The following is a 12,435-nucleotide window of genomic DNA, read 5'->3' on the forward strand; positions in this document are numbered from 1 at the left end:
ATCACTGTGGTGGTATGTCACTGTGCTTTGCCACGGCAAAAACTGAAAAAGCGTGTGTGTGTGTGTGTGTGTGTGTGTGTGTGTGCATGTGTCCCATCAGTGTGTCTGTATCCATGCACTCGAGCGTGTGTGAGAGCATATGTTTAAGATCATCGAAAATGTGTGTGTGTGTGTGTGTGTGTGTGAATAGAATTAAATATATTGTATTGTGTGTCACCAATGATAGACTAGCTTCTCACCAATCGTGTCTGGCAGTGCTCACGACAAGGGCTGTGATTGCAGGGTTTTTGTGCTGAGGGAACGTGGTCTGCCAACACTTGCAGCCCCTCCCTTGTCGCTTTATCGCATAGTACCGTGTTGTGCTGCGTTGTGTTCTGTTCTGTTATGTTGTATTGTATTGTATAATGTTATACTTCAGCCACAGCAGATATCCGTGCATGGAAGTACAGCTGCTCTCATCAGGGAGACACACACACACACACACACACATCCACGTACGCACGCATGCACTCACACACTCACACACACACACACACACACATACATACATACATACTCGCACACATGCACACACATGCGTGGACACACACAAACACACACACACACACACACACACGCACACACACACATGCATGCATACACATTCATAAATACACACACACACACACACACACACACACACACACACACACACACTCACACACACACATGTATACAAGCAGTTATTTTTCCAAAGTCTAGCACACACTTAGTGCAAACACAGATAGCACACACACAGACACAAGCATAAACAAACACAAACAAATACACACTCACACACACACACACACACACACACACACACACACACACACACACCACATGCTTTTGCAATAACAACAATTTAATCCTCAAAACATAACATAGAAATAATGGAATTGAGTTATATGTGACTGTCACATGTAGTTTTTTCCTTCCTTTTCTATTAACCAATTCACCGCCAAGCTCGCATTTATGCACAGGCGTTGTAGAGAACCCGTGTCACTGAAAGGTGACCATTCATGGGTCTGTTATCTGTGAACCTACTGCTCTTAATGTTCGGTGGTAGGATAGGCCATATTTTCTTTTCATCACAGGGGGAATCCTCAGCTGTTCTTAGCCACTCTCTTTTCTGTGTCAATACCACAAGGTAATTTTGTACTCTAAATTGACTGGCGGTGAAAGGGTTAATAAAGGAAAGATGCATAAAAATGCGAGTAAATGCTCTGTTACCTCAGGTTTTTTTTAGTTTTTTTTTTTTAAAGTGTGTGGAAAAGTATGTATTGAAACATGTGAATACTCATCCACATATAAAGGTTGTTTCTGTGTTGCTGTTTTTTCAGTTTCGCAAATGAAAGGTACATTAAGAGTTAAACAAATACTATGACATAGTTGTTTTTTGTCTTTTTTTTGTCTTTTTTAAAATTTTTTTTTTTTTTTTTAGGGTGGTGGTGGTCTGGAGGTATCATAGATTGTTGGAAAAAATATAAAAGGTAGATACAGGGGTAAATGAATTTGATATGACGTCACACACACACACACACACACACACACACACGCACGCACGCACGCACACAACCACACACACACACACCAACACCTCTTACCCCACCGCCACCCTCTCTCCTTCCCCCCTGAACCAAAAAATAACTAAGGTTGTTAGATACGGTAATCACACCTGGTGTATTAAGGTTGTCAAGTACAACAATAATGACATAATAACCCCTTCTCATTCAGGGTACAATGATTACCCGCCTCTTGCACTGACATTGCCGTTAACCCCTCTCTCGCTCTCTTTTTTTTAATTATTATTTTTTTATACTTTTTTTTTCTTCTTGTCATCCTCGTCATGATCTGACTAGCTGTGCTCGCCATGCGACCTGTCATAGGTCAGCCAGAGCTGTGCAGTATCATCATCAGTGACGGACCCTGTCATTGGAGTGTTCCCAGGGTATCTTTATACCGAGACCTAACGGCTAATTAACTTGAAAATCACCGTGCGGGTGGTTTTTTGGGGGTTTTTTTGTTTTGTTTTTTTTCCCCTCTAATGTTGTGTCCGGATTCTTGTGGTGGTGGTGTTGGTAGTTCTTGGCAAGAATCATTCTGAGAGAGGGCAGGGGAAGTGTGGGGAGAGTGGGGGTGTGTGGGTGGGTGGGGGGTAGGGAGAGAAGAGGGAGGAGGGTGACAGAAGGAGGGGAGGGGAGAGAGGAGAGTTTTTGGCAGAAGGGGTGTTGTGTGGGTGGGAAGAAAGAAGTGGGGTGGGTTTGTGGTGTGTGTGTAGTGTGTGTGCGTGTGTGTGTAGTGTGTGTGTGTGTGCGTGTGTGTGTGTGTGTGTGTGCAGGATTAAGCCTTGTGTGTATTCTGGCAGAAGAGATCATTTGGGATTGAACTGTGCAAAGGTGTGGTGCTGGTTTGACTTGTGTTCATTGTGTGTGTGAATATATATATATATATATATATATATATATATATATATATATATATATATATATATAAATGAAATGTTGTAGTGCATAAACCTTTTGTGCTTCTGTATTACTCTCTCACTAAGTAATGTTTATTTGGTTTTTTATTAAACCCAAAGCTTTCAAACACCTTCTCAGTTTGAATTAAGTTAGTTGAAGTCATAATGTAATACTAAAGATTCCGATAGTTCTTGCCTTGTTCTTGCAAAAGGCATTACAGCATAAAGAGAAACTGGTACTTTGTAAAAAAAATATGGGTATGTTGTATAAGAATTCTGATGTGGACATTGTTTGTTTTTATTGGTCATTTGATTTTGTGGTTGGTCATTTCAATTCTGTCAGTCTGTTTCCATCATATTACCTTGCTGTTTCTAAATTTCTCTCTCATATCATATTATATATATGAATGTCTACAGTTTGAGTGTGTTCTCATATACACACACATGTACATGCACAGCACACACACACACATTTTTTTTTTTTGTGTGTGGCCAAAAGAAAAAAGTTTTTTTCTGAACAGGTATTAACTTCATGACAACCCAACAGACTGGAGGTGCCCAGAAACATTGACAGAGCTTAGCTTTGTGCAAACACTGTCAGTATTGTACCATTGTGTGAATTCATTATGAGCACATTCATTTTTTCCTTGCATTTGTCTGTGTATACCGTTTTACATGTTTTTCTGTGATATATTTATTCTTGACGTTTCAGTGCATAAACCTGTTATTCCCATAGGATTTATGGGGTTCTTGTTAAAAATTGTACATTTGTTTGTTTATTTGTTGGTTAGTTTTTGTTTTTATTTTAATACATAACTTTGTATATTTGTTTTCTTATGTATTGGTTGTTGTTGTGGGGTTTTTGTTGTTGTTGTTTTTTTTAACCCTATTTGACTATGCTGTAATGACATTTTCATACTTTTAATATTTTTGGATGGTGGGTTAGAGCAGTCACCTAATAATTATTGTCCCATGACATGTTCACATGAGAAATTGAGTCACCATTTACTGTGTTTGCTGTCATCTTTTCATTCATTTTTTTGAGCATGTCATAAAACATGAGGGCGTTATTATAGGTCAACAGAAAGTTTTGATTTGAGGAAACGAGGTCACAGGTCAACAGGAAGGTTATAGTTGAGGAAACCAGATCATAGGTCAACAGAAAGGATATAGTTTATGAAAACTCATCAATCAGCAGAAAGGTCATAGTTGAGGGAACCAAGTCAGAGGTCAGCAGAAAGGTTACAAACAGTTTAGGAAGCTATGCTATGGTCAACAGAAAGGTCATAGTTGAGGGAACCAAGTCAGAGGTCAACAGAAAGGTTACAAACCGTTTAGGAAGCTATGTTACGGCCAATAGAAAGGTCATAGTTGAGGGAACCAAGTCAGAGGTCAACAGAAAGGTTGCAAACAGGTTAGGGAGCTATGTTATGGTCAACAGAAAGGTCATAGTTGAGGAAACCAAGTCATAGGTCAACAGAAAGGTCATAGTTGAGGAAACCAGGTCATAGATCAACAGAGAGGTCGTAGTTGAGGAAACCAGGTCATAGATCAACAAAGAGGCTGCAGCTGAGGAAGATGCGTGTCCATGATTGGGAACCACTCAGTTACATGTTTTGTGTTTCACATAATGTGTCGTTAAGATGCGTTGTGTTCATTCTGTTGAAACTGTGGGTGTTTTTGATTGGCCAAGATTTAGGTCACAGCCGAGGAAACTCTCCCCCGCAGTCGGCCATGTCTGACCCATCCGATGACCCTTACGAGGAGAAACCAGGAGGAGAGGTATGAACATTGTGTGTGTGTGTGTGTCTGTGTCTGTGTCTGTGTGTGTGTGAATTTATTTATTTGTGTCAGTTCATATTTGTCTATTATTTTTCTCTTCTTATATTTATTTTTGACTGAAATATTGTGCTTCAACAATCCTTTTTTTTTTTTTAGAGATAATTTGGGACAGAGCAAATCTTTTCTTTCTGTGTGTTTGATTGAAAACTGCATACTTTTAAATCTTTTGTCTCTGTTTCTCATCCACTTCTGGAAAAAAAAAAAAAAAAGTAAAGAAGATATAATTTTTTTTTTTTTCAATTTAAAAAAAAGATACACACACATGCATGCACACATGTACACACACAGAGCTGGTAATGAGGAACAAAAAAAAAAAAAAAAAAAAAAAAACCGACAAAAAACTCGCCACTTTACAGGATAGAGACAAAGACAGAGATTAGAGTAGATTGGAAGGATATATTATCATTGTTATTATTGTTACTTTACTATTGGTATTATTATTACTATTTATTGGTAGTAGTGATAATATCAAATTTACAATATTTATCATTATGATTATCGGCATAATGATAATTATTATTATTAGTATTGTTATCTTTATTATTAATATCGTTGATATTTTTGTTGTTATTGTCATCACCATCATCATCATTATCATGGTGAAGTAAACAAGGCGTTAGTTATGTAGGAGGATGAGGAAGGGAAGGAGGGTTTTTTTGGGTTTAAAAAAAAAAATTTATGTGAATGAAGATGATAGTTATCCAGTGAATGGCAGGCACGTCCCCCATCATCAAAGTCTTTTGGCTCTCAGATGGTTTGCTCTCAACATACCCCCCCCCCCCCCCACACACACACACACACACCCCTCCCCCGTCATCAAAGTTGTTTGGCCCCCACCCCACCCTCCCCTCTCCCCCCTCATATAGGATATATTACTCTCAGATGTTTTGTGATATTTGTTTTGTTTGGGTTTTTTGTTGTTGTTGTTGTTTTTGTTGGGTTTTTTTGCTCTCATTTTCAACCCCACCACACCACCCACCCCCAACCAAACCCCAATTCCCCCAACTATCACCACCACCACCACCACCACCTCATTGTGTCCACCTGACGGCAATCAGGAGGGGAAGAAAAAAGAGAAGGGCAAGAAGGGACCCCCCAAGCGCCAGGCCCTGCTCTCGGCCAGGAGCCAGAGGAAGGCTCAGGCTCAGGGTCAAGGTCAGGAGGACGGGGGAGGTCAGGACGCGACCCCGTCGCCGCCGGGCAACCAGGTGGTGAACCCCCAGGGGGCCCAGGACGCGGGGGCCAAGCAAAGCTCCCTGCCTCAGCTGGCCCCCAAGCCCCCAGGAGGGGCGGGCCCCGGGGCAGCGGCAGGAGGAGGAGGGGGAGGGGGTCCGGCCCCACCCCAGGGTCAGCCAGCCCGCCCCCAGGGGATGACGTTACAGCAGCAGCAGCAGCGGGCACAGATGATGATGGGCCAGCAGATGATGATGGGCCAGCGCATGCCGGGGCAGGGAGGCATGATGCCCCGCCTGCCCCAGCAGCAGCAGATGCCGCAGATGATGTCGCCACAGCAGCAGCAGATGCGGGCCCAGCAGATGACCATGCAGCAGGCAGCCATGCGGGCCCGGGCGCAGATGTACGGGGGCCAGATGCAGATGGCGCAAATGGCCCAGATGGCGTACATGCAGCGCATGCAGATGATGCAGATGAACCAGATGGCGCAGATGCAGATGCTGCGACCGAAGAACGCTGGTGCCGTCTCGCAGGGCGACGATGACGAAGACGACGACGAGGATGAAGACGATGATGAGAACGAGGATGACGAGGATGAAGACGAAGATGAAGACGACGACGAAGACGACGAAGAAAATGAGAACGAAGGAGAAGATGAGGAAGAGGAGGAAGAAGACACCGGAGGCCAACCCATGGCGGGAGAACCCGGCCAAGCAGTGATGGAAGTGGAGAAGGAGGAGGAAGAGAAAGAAATGGAGCAAGGCCAAGAACTCCAGGCAGAACCCACCCCCAAAGAGGCAGCACCAGCACCACTGCAGGAGCCACAACCACCCAAGGACAAAAAAATGGACGCCAAAAAGGCCAGCAAGAAAGAGAGCAAACAAAAAGAAGAGAAACAGCCGCCGGAAGAGACACCACCTGAAACCCAAGAGAAAGGGCAGAAGAAGAAGGAGAAGAAGAAGAAGAAGAAGAAGAAGCCAAAACTCACCACCACGCACGAGATCCCCCCCATCCGAGTGCGGGGGGTTCTGAGAGATCAGCCAGACTCCGGCGGCGACAGCTCAGCCGTTCCGAAACCTTTCGGTGTGACGCGGGACGCGCTGCCGGATATCGCTGGGGTGAAGAAGGTACACCGTCTGGTGGAGGGGGAGTGTTTTGTTGTTTGGTTGGGTGATTTTTTTGGAATTTTTTTTTGTGGGTTGAGGTGGAGTACGGTTGTTGTTTTTGTTTTTTTTCTGTTTGAAGCAAAGGTGCTGTGTAGAAGAAGAAGAACTGCTGGCTTTTTTGTGACCCAGCTTTATGACAAAGGTTGGGGTTTTTTTTGGTTTTGGGGGGTGTTTTATTTTTATGTGTATGTGTATGGAAGGGTGCAGAGGTATTTTTTGGTGCCTGTTTCAGACCTGTTTACTTAATGACTACCAAGTTAAACTGATCTCTCAGTGTTAACTTAACTTGCTGAAATCATTGTTACCCGTGATTTTGCAGAATTTTTTTTTTGGGGGAAAAAAAACAACAACAGATTTTTAATTTAGCAACAAAAGAAGTAAAAGCATATGGGGGTGGAGGTGGGGGGGTTGCTTCTGTGTTGTATGGATATATGTATTGGCATTTGAATTTTTTTTTTTTTTAATTAAAAAAAAACACCTTTGGTTGTTTAACAGCCGGTAGAACCTGAATGAAAACTTGTAGAAGTACGTCCATAAGTCGAGCGATGGCCTAGAGGTAACGCATTCGCCTAGGAAGCGAGAGAATCTGAGCGCGCTGGATCGAATCACGGCTCAGCCGCCGATATTTTCTCCCCCTCCACTAGACCTTGAGTGGTGGTCAGGATGCTAGTCATTCGGATGAAACGATAAACACGAGGTCCCGTGTGCAGCATGCACTTAGCGCACATAAAAGAACCCACAGCAACAAAAGGGTTGTTCCTGGCAAAATTCTGTAGAAAAATCCACTTTGATAGGAAAAACAAGTAAAACTGCATGTAGGAAAAGATACAAAAAAATGGGTGGCGTTGTAGTATAGCGACACACTCTCCCTGGGCAGAGCAGCGCCAAATTTCACACAAAGAAATATGTTTGATAAAAAGAAATACAAATACAAATAACAAAAACCAGTCACTCCCACGCCAGGTTCCTTTTCTGTTCCTAGAGGTTTAGCAGTGACAGACACAGGAGTGCTTGATGTCAACTCTTAACTCTTTCCATACAAATGGTGAAAGAGACGACGTTAACAGCGTTTCACCCCAATTACCATCATCAAAATATTGCAAGCGGAAGGCGCTTATACTGAAGACGTGAATGTTGACAAAGAATACCACAATTCTGATGACGGAAGCTAAAGGTTGGGTCATTCAGACACCCACTGGACATCCGAGGGGTCTGTGTAGAGGAGAAGAGAGGACTGGCCGTACTGAGTGAGTTAATGTCAAGCACTTGCCTTTGTTTTCTGTTAAGCTGTTGGGAACAATAGCGCGAATGGTGTAAGCAGTGGGGTTTTCAGTCATAATGGCCTTGATTTTCAATTTCAGAGTGGTCACCTGGTGGGTTAAAGGTGGGGAATTTTTAACACTTTTTGACTCACTTGTGTGAACAAAGTGAGTCTATGTTTTAACCCGGTGTTCGGTTGTCTGTGTGTGTTTGTCTGTGTGTCTGTGTGTCCGTGGTAAACTTTAACATTGACATTTTCTCTGCAAATACTTTGTCAGTTGACACCAAATTAGGCGTAAAAATAGGAAAAATTCAATTCTTTCCAGTCATCTTGTTTAAAACAATATTGCACCTCTGGGATGGGCACAAAAAAATTAAAAAATGAAGCCTAATTATATGCAAACTGCATTTACTGTTATATTTATATTTTGTGTATTCTCTAAACTTGGCACTTTGATCTGATATTCTGACCCAATAACAAGAGCAGTCATTATTATCATTTTTTGTTCAAACAGGAACTTCTTTTGCTAAGCATGGAAGTTTTATTTATTTTGCAAACATTTTGGTGCTGATTGTAAAAAAGGGAAATTACTCTGTAATTAATGCTAGGGGACTTAATTTGCTTTAAACTGATCTTTCTCATCTTAAACATTACATTTTGAAATTATGCTCAATACATAGAAAGCTTGGATTTTTTTTTTTTAAGTGTATCACAAGTGAGTCTTGAAGGCCTTGCCTCTCTTGTTTGTTGTTGTTGTTGGTCTCCCCACCTTTCTGTTAATGACCTTTTTGAGTATGCTAGCATCCTGGAGTTCAAAAAGAAAAGAAAAAAAAAGGAGAAGAAATGTGGTAAACAGGTCTGGTGTGTGGTGTTGGATGGCATCATGATCATTATTATCTACATCATCATCATTTTTTTTTTACAGCTGCATAATATAAATCATGTGAAAAAAAGAAAAGAAGTAGCCTTCTACATATCAGCGAAAGAAAATGGGACACCTGTATTTACGTATTGAGCGAAAGAATTCTGAGATACATTTATGATATGGATCTGCATGTCAGTCTATGAATAATTCATTTGGCGGAGGGGAGTGGGGGGAGGAGGGGGCAATTTATTTTAGTTTGTTAGTAATTTATGTATGCATTTGTTTATTTTTTAACTTTTGGTGGTTTTTTTAAAGAATCATTTGTAATAAGGAGCTACACAGACATCTGTGACTGATTATTCTTTCTTCTTATTGTGCTTGTTGGCTGCCACACCCACATTTACTTGCACATGTTCCAGTCGTATTTTACGAGAGTATGTTCATTTTTTTATCCTTGCTGTTGAGACATCCATTCGCCTCTTTTTGGGGTGTGCATGCTGCGTATACTTGTGTTTCTGCAATCCACTGAACGCTGACATTGTAATGTATTGCTCATTTGTCACAACAGATTTCTCTGTGAGGATCATGGGATCTTAAGTTTGCGTATCTTATCTTGTGCATGTGTGTGCTCATGAGAGCATTAAAGGCACCTAGCTGATGTGTTCATTATTATTTTGCTGACCTGGGAGAAATAGATAAAAACAAAGAAAACCCAGCTTCTTCTTCTTCTTCTTCTTCTTCTTCGTTCGTAGGCTGCAACTCCCACGTTCACTCGTATGCACACGAGTGGGCTTTTACGTGTATGACCATTTTTACCCCGCCATGTAGGCAGCCATACTCCGTTTTCAGGGGTGTGCATGCTGGGTATGTTCTTGTTTCCATAACCCACCGAATGCTGACATGGATTACGGGATCTTAAACGTGCGTATTTGATCTTCTGCTTGCATATACACACGAAGGGGGTTCAGGCACTAGCAGGTCTGCACATATGTTGACCTGGGAGATTGTAAAAATCTCCACCCTTCACCCACCAGGCGCCGTCACCGTGATTCGAACCCGGGACCCTCAGATTGACAGTCCAATGCTTTAACCACTCGGCTGTTGCGCCCGTAAAAAAAAACCCAACCAGTCTCCACCCTCAATCCAACAGCATTGGAATCAAACCCACTTCACCTTCACCTTCACCTATCCCGTAGTCTTGTGGACTGTTGGGGCGCCACAGGTGATCTGGCAACCAGCATCCTCCAATCCTCTCGGTTTTCTGACCTCCTGGTTGTATCGCTCAACCTCAAGCCCGTCCATTCTGGGATGTTGTCCTCCCATCTCTTCCTCTGTCTGCCTCTCCTTCTCCCTCCTTGCACTGTGCCCTGCAGGAATGTCTTGGCAAGCCCTGATGATTTCATGACATGGCCATACCGTTTGAGCTTGCGTCTCTTGACCAAGGTCAACAGGTCTTCGTAGGGCCCAATGACTTGCCTGATTCTGTTTCGAACTTCTTCCCTTGGATAAAAAGTCCAGTGATCTATCCGTTTGGCTGTTGCGCCTGTCTCAGTGATTATTGATATCAGACACATTTTGTTCTTGACTCGTGTACACTGGATTGAAAAACAAAAACAAACGTATTTGTTGCACACAGGGGCAGTAATAGTGTTTGTTTATTTCATTGTATTTTGTCATTTATTTTTTCCAAGTTGAGGTACACATTTTCCACAATTATTTGTCTCCCACAGCTGTATTTCAGCATTTGAAAAATATTTTTTTGTGTATTTATTTATCTGTTTATTTATTTTTTTGCCCATGGAGATGGATTTGAATAATTCTCTCTCTCTGTCTCTGTCTGTCTCTCTCCCTCCCTCTGTTTCCCTCGGTCTCGGTCTCGGTCTCTCTCTCTGTCTCTCGGTCTCTCTCTCTCTTTCTCACCCTCTCTCTGTCTGCCTCTGTCTCACCCTCTCTCTCTCTCTCTGTCTCTCTCTGTCCCTCTCTCTCTCTCTCTCTCTCTCTCTCTCTCTCTCTCTGTCTTAAATCTCATTCAAGTTAGCACGATGCATCATCTCCAGGTTAATAATGCATTAAATAGGATTAAATAGGATTGTTTATGATCATTGAGCGAGGTGTGACATGAAAAGGTATTTTAGTGACAGCGATTTGTGCCTGATGTGTTACATTAGCATTGTTATCATCATCATCATCATCGTTGTTGTATTGCTTTGCATTGGCAAGAGTGATGGCCTGGGAAAGAAGTGTACCTGGCTTAATGAATGAGAACATATATGTTTTTGTTTTTAATGAGGTACATGTATGATTAACTGCATGCACAGAGGTGTGAGTTGATTTTTTTTTTTTTTTTTTTTTTGGTTGCACTTATGTCATATATTAATTCAATTAATAAACAACAGTTTAATTACACATACTTAACCGTGACCCAACTAGTGCAGACTCCGGCAGGGGTCTGACATTCCTGTCCTGTGCAAACTACTATCCAAACAACAGTTATTGAATTGCTGTGAGTGGTGGAGGAGTTATGTTTGCTTTGTTTACTATTTGTCTGTAAGTCGGTCTGTCCTCCTCCCCCTCTCTGTCTCTGTCTGTCTGTCTCTCTCTCTCTCTGTCTGCCTGTCTGTCTGTCTTTCCCACTCACCTCTGTCTGCTTCTCTGTCTTTCTCTCTCATCTTTCTCTCTTTCTGTCTGTCTCTGTTTCTTATGTCACACTGATTGTACATGATGCACATATTTTATGCTGTATTGTATTTTAATTATTTTGATTCAACCCTGTCATGCTTATGTATTTCTCCCCCCCCCCCCCCCCCCCTCTGTCTGTGTCTGTCTGTCTTTCTCTGGCTCTGTTCTCTGTCTCTGACTTTCTCTGTCTGTCTGTCTGTCTGTCTCTCCTTCCCTTTCTCTTTCTCTCTTTCTTTCTCTCTCTCTCTCTCTCTCTCTCTGTTCTGTCTGTCCGTCTCTCTTTCTCTGTTAATTTATCTCTTTGTCTCTGTCTTTCTCTGTTTGTCTGTCTGTCTGTGTGTCTGTCTGCCTCTGTCTCTCTCTCTCTCTCTCTCTCTCTCTCTCTTTGTGTTCTGTCTGTTTCTCTCTCTTTCTCTGTCCATTTCTCTCTTTGTCTCTGTCTTTCTCTGTCTCTCTGCCTGTCTCTCTGTCTCTGCCTCATTCTTTCTTTCTATCCCCCCACCCCCCACACTCCCCCTCTCTCTCTCTGTGTGACTCTGTCTCTGCCTGCCTCTCTCTCTTGGTGGTGGTGGTGGCAGCAATGTAATGCAGAAAGGAGTTGAGTGTGTGTATGGGAGGTTCTGTTTCATTGTCACCAAATTTTAGAGGTAGGCAGATACGATATAGTATGCTATGGATACTTCTGAAGTACCTTTCCTCGGTCAGAGACCAAGTTCTAATGCTTTAGAAGGCTGCCTACCTGGATAGAGCTGAGTAAGGTAGATAAACAAATGCATAGATAATTCGGTAACTTCTGCTGTGTATCTTTACATTACAGGCTCCAACTCAAACGTTAAAGTTGAAGGAATGCTTGAGTAAGAAAAGAAATTAATCAGTCAATATAGAGCGGTGGTGGCCACCCACCGGTCACTGTTGTGTGTCATTACATCGCCGCAAGCTGTGACATAACCGTTCACCAATAAATGAA

General features: G+C 42.4%; 1 protein-coding gene across 3 annotated transcripts in view; it reads left to right on the forward strand.

The window, feature by feature from the left end:
- LOC143291606 (intraflagellar transport protein 46 homolog) overlaps positions 1-12,435 on the forward strand; it is a 41,163-nt gene that overhangs the window by 8,115 nt on the left and 20,613 nt on the right. For 2 of the 3 annotated variants that reach the window (XM_076601557.1, XM_076601558.1), the window contains one exon: positions 4,176-4,264. In XM_076601557.1, the coding sequence (XP_076457672.1) occupies positions 4,176-4,264 (89 nt within the window). The remainder of the gene's footprint in view (positions 1-4,175; positions 4,265-12,435) is intronic. The other variant, XM_076601559.1, reaches the window with a different exon arrangement.

This window comes from Babylonia areolata, chromosome 17 (genome assembly GCF_041734735.1).
Source record: "Babylonia areolata isolate BAREFJ2019XMU chromosome 17, ASM4173473v1, whole genome shotgun sequence".
Lineage (NCBI taxonomy): Eukaryota > Metazoa > Mollusca > Gastropoda > Neogastropoda > Buccinidae > Babylonia > Babylonia areolata.